At 39.2% G+C, this 11,341-nt stretch overlaps 1 protein-coding gene across 1 annotated transcript; it reads left to right on the forward strand.

Annotated features, from left to right (window-relative positions):
* The first annotated feature begins 1,219 nt into the window (after positions 1-1,219).
* Positions 1,220-7,070, forward strand: LOC131577198 (cysteine-rich venom protein-like). The gene is made up of 7 exons (XM_058834714.1): positions 1,220-2,042; positions 2,851-2,982; positions 4,184-4,274; positions 4,677-4,822; positions 5,397-5,491; positions 6,288-6,376; positions 6,564-7,070. The coding sequence occupies exons 1-7, from the start codon at positions 1,920-1,922 to the stop codon at positions 6,689-6,691; spliced, it is 804 nt and encodes a 267-aa protein (XP_058690697.1). The 5' UTR covers positions 1,220-1,919; the 3' UTR covers positions 6,692-7,070.
* The last annotated feature ends 4,271 nt before the right edge of the window (positions 7,071-11,341 follow it).

Below are 11,341 nucleotides of genomic sequence, written 5' to 3' on the forward strand. Positions count from 1 at the left end.
ATGCTTTTCTAATGTCTTTTGAATAGTTTTGGTATTGAATTTATTTCACTTGAGTATTGACATACACCAGTACAGCTGAACTCCAAATTTTGTCATCTCTAGATGTTAACTATATGTGCAAACTTTCATGTATATATGCTGCTGAAATGTCTAATATATATTATGGTATGTAATAAGCTGATTATCTTTTCTTAATGGAGGGTGAATTTGTTATTTTAATGAAATATAAAGAGGTAAACTCAGAGAAGGTAGAGGAAAAACATATCAAAAATAACTGAAAAGACAAATATTCCCACTTTGTCAAATTTCAAACCTGCTCTGTCCTGAATGCTGTATCAGATGGCAGGAGAAAGGTTCTGCTGAGGAATGAAACATCAGGATTAAACATAATAACCACATTTTTCAAATATAAATTTGTTTACAGCTTTGAAGCTATCGATGTTTATTTTATTGTTTTTTACACTCAATCAGATTTTCATGAAACTTCAGGTTTTCAAGTAGAGCTGCCTAAAAATGCATTGCTGGCATTTGTTTTTCAGAAAGCACAAAAGTGATTTAGTGGATTGAGCACTATTGACAGCAAAGGATGATTGTATCTGGGAACCATCATGGTTTGACTTTGAAAGTAAAGCTCAACACATTTAGTCCAAGAGACAGATTTGATGGTAGAATCTGGCAGCTGAAGATGTGCAGTAGTATTTCATCAGCTTTAACCCTGGATCTAGGAATACTTTACATTTCCTGTTGCAGCACTTAATCTGGAAAGTCCCAAAAAGATTTTTTTTTTCTGTGTGTATGGGCAAGACAACTCTTCCATGTCTAAAAATATCCCTGCAGATTAAGAATTTATTCTTCATTAATATCAGTGAGATCCCTGCCTCTACTTCATGCAAATGATTTCCTTATGAAATCACAAGAAAACAAGATAAAGAATGAATATTTGAATGACATGACATGGCAAGGGCTAGTGATTCTAAACTAAAGGGGGGACAAACTTTTTGTTTTGTTTTGTTTTGTTTTACAATGATAGTTTTCCTGCGAAGCAGAATTTCCTAGATTTCTATTGACCTGTCCTGCTCACACAATGGATTTTTCTTAGAGGCCAGCTCTAACAAATTTTATATTTGTTGGGTTTTGTTATCTCCATTTCCCTTCTGCCTCTCTGGTTTTAGGGCAGCCTGCTGAGCTCAAAGCTACTCTTCCCTGGGATTTTGCCACATCTTTTTAACAACCAAAAAGACCTTTCCCCCCATACATCCTCATCCATAAAAAGATATATAACTTCTGCTTCTTTTGATGTGCAGAAAAAGCATCCTGTGCATATGAGTGGGTTTCAGAGCATCTAAGTACACCTGCATGAGGTGCCTCAGGAGTCAGAGTAGCAGTAGCCAACATTATTTGTTAATAACATCATATTTGAAGATTTTCTTTATGTCTAGATGAAACCTGAGGGTGATCACCACCATTTGCTTGAGTGATTATGATGCTGATTTAATGAGGAAACAGGGAAGTGCGTGCAAAAGAAATGAAGACAACAGCCCATGTGTTTAGTGCTCCACTCCAAAATACCAAATCTCACTATGGATGATGCTTGAGAAGGACTCTGATGTGACACTACTGAACACATTTATGGGCTTTTTTTATATACATGGAGGAAAACATGAAGGAAATGTTGCAAATTCAAGATATTTTAAATAAAGAAGTCAAAAGGGGGCTGATTCATCTATTCCAAACATACAGTTTTATGCTGCTTAGAGTCCCTGCTTCCATGCAAGGTGGGGTCTTCTCTCTGTAGGAGGCAGTGGTGTCTATGCACAGTTTCAGCATATCCATATTCAGGTTAAACTAAAATAAACTTCTTTGTGCAGGCTTTACTTTGCAACAGTTTTGTATTTTGCTCACATTATGCCATAAAACTTATGCAACAGAGACTAATGAATTTGGGGGGGGGGGTTGTTTTGGGGTTTTTTTCTCATGTAGAAATGGATGCACTGACTGCAATTATTTTCCTGGCTGCTTTGCTACACCAATCTGATGGACAGGTAGGAACATTCATCTGTGCAAAACACCCATATCTGACTCCTTTGTATACAGATCTGACCTGATATTGTCTGATCTTGTGATCTCTAGAGATTTAGAATTACGGGGTGCAAGTACTGTTAATATGTTAATGTAACACATTGAAGATTAATTCTCATTCTGTACAGATTATTATTATTATTATTATTATTATTATTATTATTATTATTATTCATTAAGTAGTAGTAGTAGTAGTAGTCATAGTAGTATTTGTGTATTGGCTGAGCAACCTGGTCTAGTGGAAGGTGTCCCTGTATAAGACAGGGGCTTCAGAACTACTGGCTCTTTGATCTTCCAACCCAAATAATTCTGTGCTTCTGCCTATCAAAATATTCTTCCCTTCATGGGCCTAATTTTTAAAATACATTTTTCATAAATAAATAATTTAAGATTCAGAAATATGATTCATAAATTACCTAGAGAGGATTAGATTTGTAAGATATCTGCTATGAACATACTTTCATGAGAGCTATTAATCAAGATATTATTAATGAGTGAATAGAAACAAGCACTTTAGGAAAGAAAACTATCATTTTCTTCAATAAATCTGAGGTGAACCATGTTGTAAGTTGTTCCTTTACCTGTGTACAGCTGTAGCCTAAAACAACTGTTGAGATATTATTTCTACCACCACAAATGTCTTAGACAAGATTTATAAGACCAATTATTGGGGTAGGTTCAGTTGACCAAACAAAAGTGACAAGAAGCTCATAATTTATCTTCTTTATCATACTTCTGTTAACTGGGACCTTCACTGTTATTTTTTTCCAGGGCTTTCCATATAAAAAAGTGAATGTTTTCTCCTTTCCTCATTCTAAGTCTCAAAATGAAAAACAAATCCTTGAGATGCACAATGAAATACGGAGATCTGTAATTCCCACAGCCAGGAACATGCTGAAGATGGTGAGCTATGAATTACAGCTGGCCTGCTTTTCCCTTAGAGGAAGTGATGGGACAAATCAAATATCAAAGGAAGCTGTGGGATGAAGGGATTAAGAGCAGCCTGATGAGAAGGACTTGGAGGTATTGGTGGATGAGAAACTCAGCGTGAGCCAGAATGATGTTCCAAGGGCTGGAGCACCTCTGCTCTGGAGCCAGGCTGGGAGAGCTGGGGGTGTTCAGCCTGGAGAAGGATCCAAGAGACCTCAGATCCTCTTCCAGGGCCTAGAGAGGGTCTACAAGAATGAGTAAAAACACTTTATCAGGGCCTCTTGCAATACCACAAGGGGTAATGGTTTTCAGTAGTCAAGAGATGATTCCTTTAGATTAGATATAATAAGATTTTTATGATGAGGGTGTTGAGGCCATGGCAGAGGTTGTCCAGAGAAGCTGTGGCTGCCCAGTCCCTGGATGAGTCAAGGCCAGGTTGAATGGGGCTCTGAGAAACCTGGTCCAGTTAAATATGTCCCTGCTCATTGCACAGGGGTTGGACTAAATGACCCTTCAAGGTCCATTCCAATTCTCTGAACCTAAAAAGAGAAACAAGCCCTGGATGAAGGGAAGAGCTTGCACAGCAAAGGGGGAGCAGGAGCACAAGCAGCAGCTTCAGAATCTCACACTGTAAGGAGGGCAAAAGAGACTCAGATCTGCAAAACTTCTCCCATCCCTTTCCTCCCTGACAGTCCTTGTCATCCCTGTCCCACGAGCAGATTAGCTGGTCAGTGCCTTGCAGTTAAACCTGCACAGAGACTGCAAATATTCTCCAGCTTCAAAGCCCAGCTGATGTAAATCACCACAACTCAGCTGCACCTGGGCTGAAAATCAGTTTTATATCATTTAGTCCAATGTGCCCTGCAGTGTTCATTCAGACACAAAGCTGATAGAAAGCAGTAGTATAAAAACCCTTTTAATAGCACCATCTGGAGATCAGGACTGTGTGGTAGAATTGTGCAGAATAACCTGCTCTGAAATCTTTAAGGGTTGAAGAAATGTTGTTCCTGTGCCCCAGGAGAGTTAATCAGCACAAGTCCTCCTCGTTCTGTTGCAGGCCATGGGAGCATTCAGTGCTCAACACCCAAGCCATTGCTTTGCTTGTTTTTTTTTCTTCTCATGGGCTGCACTAACCTGTCTGTGACCTGGATACTTCTTCCTTTGTGTCTTTCAGGTGTGGAGTGATAAAGCTGCCAAAAATGCTCAGAAATGGGCAAGTCAGTGTGGCATGAAAATCAGTCCAAGAGACAAGAGAGTTATTAATGGTACTGGCAAGGATGGAGCCTGAGCTGATGGGTTAATGACAGTTTGCAGATGACCCCTGTGGATGTGAAAAAGAAATAAGCATGATTTTTAATCTGTTGTAGAATAGCTTTTTAGGATTATTAGATGGAAGGTGGCCCTGTACATGGCAGGGAGGTTGGAACAAGATGATCTTTAGCTCCCTTCCAACCCAAACCATTCTGTGGTTCTGTGATTATTAAATACAAAGCCATCATTTTTGTCAGATGAACACTCTGAAAGACAACTTTTTGGAAGTCCTTAAAATCACAGGGCAAAGTGGCATCATAGGCATCTGTTTTAGAATATAGGTGCAGCCCCTCTGTCCCACCTCCCACCCTATATTTGGCTTCTCTCCTGGTAAAATAGATTTACTTCTACTCCAGGTGTCACCTGTGGTGAGAATGTGCTGCTGTCATCCCACCCAAGAACATGGGCTGATGCAATTCAAGTGTGGTACAGTCAGTCCTCCAATTTCAAGTATGGCTATGGAGCAACCTCGAAAAATATCAATGTTGAGAGCTACACTCAGGTATGGAGACTTGAAACAAACTGCAGGGATACACCAGAATCACAGGAGTACACTTAAGCCAGCTGGGAGTTATTTATAATCAGGAAAAAATTATCAGCATCATCAAACTATAATCTATAATTCATACTCTGATCCAAAGATGAATGATAAGCTAAAATTCTTTTCCATCTAATTAGGAGGCAATGGAACCTTTTTTGGAAGAGCTGTCCAAAAAGGAAATATTAGTCTGTAGAAAAACTTTTAATTTAGAAATAAATATTTTCTATACAGGGATTGAAATAGTGATTAATAGTGATTAAGAAGTATCAAAGCAAAATACCTATGATGAAAATATTTGAATTACAACTTTAGTGTCCTGCCAGAAATTATGTTCAAAAACATTTGGAAACTGGAGGAAACTCATTTTTCTATGTATTCTCTATGACATCTAAACCTTAAATGTAAAAGCTGCCTAGAAAAAAAATGAAAGGGAAAAAAAATTATTTTCTGGTTGTATTACTTTGTGAGGGTTTTTTTTATTTTTTTTTTCACAAGAATTCACTCTGAAATAATGTGCTTGTTTTTTAATCTACAGCTAATCTGGTACAACAGTTACAAGGTGGGATGTGGAGTTTCTTACTGTCCCACAGGCTTGTACAAGTACTTTTACGTTTGCCAGTACTGCCCTGCGTACGTATTCCCTTCTTACTCAGTCGTGATGATTATGGATATGTTTCCAAAACATCTTTGGCTATAGGATAAAATAATTGCAATCTACTTTAACCATTTATACTTTTGAAAATACCAATGTGAATTGTGGGTTTAACAGCATCCTGAATATCAATATTTGTTTTATTTCGCATTGAAGGAGGTATTAGGGAAATTTTAGCAGATGGACAAGGGTTTGTCTCTGTCAGAGATAAACATCAGGCATAAATCATGCAGTAATTTTGACCACAAAGGAGAAAATCAGATGTAAAGTGGAAGCTGACCACAAATGATTATTCACAGAGGTAAAGAACTGCATTTCAGATGGGTTTTGGTGAGGTTTGGAGGAACCTGGTCTAGTGGGAAGTGCCCCTGCCCATGGCAGAGTGTTGGAACTAAGTGATTTCTACAGTCCCTTCCAACCCAAACCAGCCTGTGATTCTGTGATTGTATGATTACCTCAATCATTGATTAGAAATCTATTAGAGAAGCAGAGCTAGGAAGCACATACATTTCTTTGCCAGATAACGCTATACATATACAATCAATCAATTAATTTTGTTTCTCTAAACTTTACTGATCCTCTTATTTAATTTTTTTCTTTCTTTTTTTCTTTTTGTATTCTATAAATATCTGAAACTATAACATGACTGCCTATGAAAATACTTTTATCCAAGAACTTCTGGATGCTTTTCACTGCAATAAATAATAAACCCCTGTTAATGGCTCAGAGCTTCATGTTGATCTTGTTTTGTCTCATAATTCCTCCAAATTTCAGAGGAAATAACCCGATGCAAATAGCTATGCCTTACAGAAGTGGACCAAAATGTGCTGACTGTCCTGGCCACTGTGACAGAGGACTTTGCAGTAAGTCACCCCATCCTCCTTAAAAAAAAAATTCTATAATATTCAAGCCATTTTAACAGCAGAGCAAATGTACAAAGTTTATGTAGACATGAACAACTGGAATTTCTGGAAAACACAGAAGTATCAAACCAGACCTCAGTTTCCAAATAATATTTCATGTGTTTGCTTCTCTCTTTTTTTTTTTTAGCCAACCCTTGCAAGTATCAAGATCTACTTGGAAACTGCAAAAATCTGAAAATGTTGTTTGGCTGTAGTCACTCCCTGGTGAAGAAGAAGTGTCCTGCAAGCTGCAAATGCACCACTCAAATCGTCTAAAGTCCTGCTGGGTGTGATTCCAGCTGCTGTGAGACCATCAGGAAGGAGCAGAACCCACTCTAAAGTGAATCCACTCTCAATGCATCTGCCCACTTTGACCTATAGGTAACAATTTTATATGAAATATGGCCATTACTTTGTACTTAAATTAGACTAGTAGCTCAAAATAACCTCTGATGTTATTTTAGGTTTTGTAGAAATCATGTTTAAGCTACTAATGTGTTATTTTGTGTCTTGCAGTGGATCTGCCACTGGTTTGTTTCTTTTTAATGGGAAACCCACTTTTAAAACACTTTAGGTTATTTTGCACAATTTGTTAAGTAACACTATATTTTCTCCTGTTAACTTTTTTGTTGATTGTCAATGCCTTCCTGCTAAATAAACACATGATTTGCCACCAGTTCACAAACAGAGCTTTTAATTAAAGTTATTTATAAATCCAGGGGTGTGGTTTTTTAATTTGGAAAATTCCTTATGGATATATTGAAGCTCTTTTATGCTTCATGTGAGTGTGGATGAGAAAGGAAAAGAGGTACAAAGCAAAAAAGGAGAAAATTTTTGTACAGGCAAAATAAGAGGCACATGTTGTATCTGTGACTTTTCCTCTGACCTATTCACAAAAATTCCTCTACATCTGCCTGCAGGCAAGAAATGATAACTTTGTTCTTGTGGCTCTTTCCCACTAACTTTGCGCCACACGGGTGTCCCAACAGACCTCCAGCTGCTCCTGAAAGGGTCCTGGTTTTCCATAGCCCTGGAATCACATAAACCAGCCTTGAGCAGGGCAGAACTCATCACCTTCACTTCCTATTTCAGGCCAGTAAAAATATTTTTTTCCATGAGACTGCAATTCTAGGTAAAGACACAAGAGGGTGAGCCATACCCAGACATGAACCTGCATTGCTGCTTCAATTTTCTACCTGTATAAAGGATATCTTTTTTTATTAAAGTCCTGAGTCTAGTCTGGCCTGATTTTAACACTTGCTTCCACAAAGTTTCTTAGCTAATATTGGCTCAATAAATAATTACAATATATAGAAACTATTTGGCAGTGGTTTCCTCCCCTCTACTGTTTCATCCTGTTTCTGCTGGTCAAATTATCGTCATATTAAAACAATTGACAGTGTTGAATTAGAGAAATGTGTGGTTTCCAGGACACAAATTACTAATTCTGGTAGCCTTGATTTTCTACCTTCCTGAAGCTCAGTTTCACCTTCATGGCCACTGTGCAAGGCTCTAAAGAAGCTGGAGAGAGACTTTTCACAATGGCATGGAGCAATAGGACAAGGGCAAATGGCTTCAAACAGAGAGAGGACAGGGTTAGATTGGGTATCAGGAAGAAATTCTTTGCTTTGAGGGTGGTGAGGCCCTGGCACAGGCTGCCCAGAGAAGCTGTGGCTGCCCCATCCCTGGAAGTGTCCAAGTCCAGGTTGGATGGGGCTTGGAGCAGCCTGGGATAGTGGAAGATGTCCCTGCCCATGGCAGGGGGTGGAACAAGATGATCTTTTAGCTCCATTCCAGCCCAAACTTTGATTCCATGATTTGTAGACAGTGTAATTCAAACCAAAGCTGGAGAAAATTTCCAAAAAAACCCTGTGTTTTCCTCAAAAAAACACTAACCTGTTAAACCCCAAGTCTCTTATTGGGAGGATACATAGTTTTGACAAAACTCTCATGTACTTTCTGAGTTATTTCCCAAGTTCTTTCTCTTTTCACCCCCTTTATCTGGGCCAATGAATATTTAACTGGGAATTAGTTTATTATCAGAGATTTCTGATAAATCTCCCTCCCCAGAGAGCCAAGTTTGATGCTCTGGATATCCAGCTATGGTATTTGAGCACAGCATCAGCAGGAGCTGGAAGTGATCTCCTACAACCTGAGGGGCCACCCTGGAGCACCAGGCACCTGCTGGGTGACTGCAGGGTATCCAGGCACAACCTCTGTGCTTTTGTTGGAGATTTCAAAAGATTCTGCTTCTCTACTGATGTGGGGTAGAACAAATAGGAGGTGAGATGAAATGCTGCCCAGGTGTTCCTGTTTCTCAGGGCTGACATCAAGGAGTGCTTGGGATGCTCCACTTTGTTGTTCATGTCCCAGTGAAAGCTGAAATGCTGCTGAGTATGGGTTTATCACATACAGATGGGGTAAAAGCAATATGACATTTGCTGAGATCCAGCACGTCAAATGACATTTCTTTCCTTTACTTGCCTGTATTTTCACAAAGTTGTTTTTCATACTGATGTCTTGACAGTGGTTTCATTTTTGATACTAGGATGTACTTTTTGGTTTGTGCTGAATTGTGCTACCTTTTAGGTGTCAGTCCAGGCAAGAAGCAAATAACACCAGGAATTTCTTACAATTTCTATTCTGGTTCAAAAGAAGCACATATGCTGAGAGATGATAAGAGCAACTACTACAGAACAAGCCTAAGCCTTATCTGTGGAGAGGGGTGTAAGAGCTGTTAGCTCACATGACAAGGGCCTAAAACACAGTTTTGAACAAAGGTTATGAATTAACAGTCTGACAGTTTCTGAAGGAAGAATATTTTTGATATTTGAAATGCACCAACTGCAGCAGTTTCATTAGCAAATTTGGCTAAACCTAAGGGAGGGTCATCACTTTCAGTATCCCAGTGTCTTGCTGAGTGCCATGGGCCTGAATCTCCTGTTTTTCTCCATCTGCTGCTATGTTAGAACAAATCTTCCACAAAACTTGCCTCACTCTTGTTCTTGACAAATCTCACCAACAGGTTAACATGAAATTACAGAATCATTAAGGTCAGAAAAGACCTTCACCATTAAACCATGACCTCAATTGCCACTTCCACATGCCTTTTAAACACCTTCTGAAATGGTGATTTCACCACTTCCCAGGACAGCCCATTCCAATGTTTGACAGCCCCTTCCATGAAGAATATTATCTTCCCTAATATCCAACCTAAATCTTCCCCGGAACAACCTGAAGCTACTCCCTCAAGACCTCATACTAAATATAAAGCAAGGGCTGGAAACCTTCACATGACATTAGAAAATTTGTATTGTCAGAATATCCAATTTATTCCCATAAAATAAAATCCTGGCAAGATGTTTGAGCAAACCCAAGCAGAAAAGGTCCATCAGAGCAGGGACAGGAGAGGATGTTCCCCACCCCTGGGCTGCTCCCACCTCTCTAGGCCAAGCTGCCAAAAATGGGATTCCTCTAAATGTAAAGGCCATGGCCAAACTGTGAAAAACAGGAGATGGACTCTCTGATTAAGAACTTTCTTGACAGCTCCTGTCTCCACTCTAGGCTGTGAGCAAGACTTTTAACCCCCAAGCAAGACATTTGACCTGCGAGCTTCAGCCTCGCCGACTGCAAGGCAGAGATAAACCCACACAGTCGGGGCAAGGAAGATTAATTAGTGAACACTGAGAAAGAGCCCACAAAGCGCTAGGTCCTGTAAATTATAATATCACATTTGATAGCCACACCTCCAGCATAATTATATCTCAGTTTAACCACAAGTCAGAGGGGACAGGGGGCACTGGGAGATAGAAGAGAGGAGGTGACACTCCCTCCCGACCCACCGGTGACGTCTGAGGTTCCTGGGCTGGTCATTGGGCTCTGGGGTCTGTGAGAGGCCAGCTCAGGCTGCTCCCCACGACTGACAGATACTCTGACACCACCATCAATGACAATGCTGGAAGAAAGGCAATTTTTAGAAGTTGAGGTAGCAAACTGGCATGGAAAAGGGCCATGTTAAATATTCATATGGGCACCGATGAAGAGCCCAAGCTCAACACATGTAACCAGAAATCACTCTTTAAGATCATTATCATCTGATTCCTAGTTTTTTTTTCCCCACAGAAATGACCATTTGAAATCAAATTATATTTCTCACTTGGTGTTTTGCATCATTAACACTCTTCTGCTTTCTTTTCTCCATTGCTCCATGAAGCGCTGAAAGTAAAAGAGGAAAGCCCTGGATGCCACACTAAAATCAAATTATGTTTTTTTATTTATTTTGTTGAATGAACCAGAAGATTTTTTGTTTTATTCACTGATTTTAATCCACCAGGGTTTTTAGGGCATTCAAAACCATTTATCTATCTTCTTTAAAAAGTCTTTTCTCATTGTAAACAAATTGCAGAAAACTACATTAAAGATAACAAAGGAAGTGTTATCATATATTAAACATGTTATTTTTATTTAGCAATATACAGCATTCTTTTTTAATTATCTTCTGATATACAACATGCATATATGGTAAGTTTCCCACAAAGTGATTGCTGAAGGGTCAAAAGAGGCTTATTTTGGCAAAAATGAAACTTGTAGCCCTTGTAGCCCTTGTGATTTTTGCACAGGACTGGCACACTGAGGAGTCAGGGACAGTTTCTGAGCACTGCTGCTTCTGAAGCACAGAAATTACAGAATTTCTGTAAATTCAAAGCAAGAATAGATTCACCTCTTATGTAAATGTGGCTGTGCAACTCTGGTCAGATGATGGGGGTGATTTCCCATGTTCACCCAACAACGTAACAGAAAATTTCTCATAAAAGAGACTCTTAAATTGATTTTTTTTTTTCTAGGAGTGGCTCCTGTGCAGGTGCTACTATTTCTTATGGCAGGAGATATTTCTCAACATCTTGCATTTCATGCTTTATTTTCAGC

This window comes from Poecile atricapillus, chromosome 3 (genome assembly GCF_030490865.1).
Source record: "Poecile atricapillus isolate bPoeAtr1 chromosome 3, bPoeAtr1.hap1, whole genome shotgun sequence".
Lineage (NCBI taxonomy): Eukaryota > Metazoa > Chordata > Aves > Passeriformes > Paridae > Poecile > Poecile atricapillus.

Bases quoted from the DNA above. Each gene is read 5' to 3' on its own strand.
- LOC131577198 (XM_058834714.1), top strand. From the start codon at position 1,920: ATGCAACAGAGACTAATGAATTTGGGGGGGGGGGTTGTTTTGGGGTTT. The intron at 2,043-2,850 runs GTAGGAACATTC...ATTTTTTTCCAG, and splicing joins TACACCAATCTGATGGACAG to GGCTTTCCATATAAAAAAGT. The intron at 4,823-5,396 runs GTATGGAGACTT...TTTAATCTACAG, and splicing joins ATGTTGAGAGCTACACTCAG to CTAATCTGGTACAACAGTTA.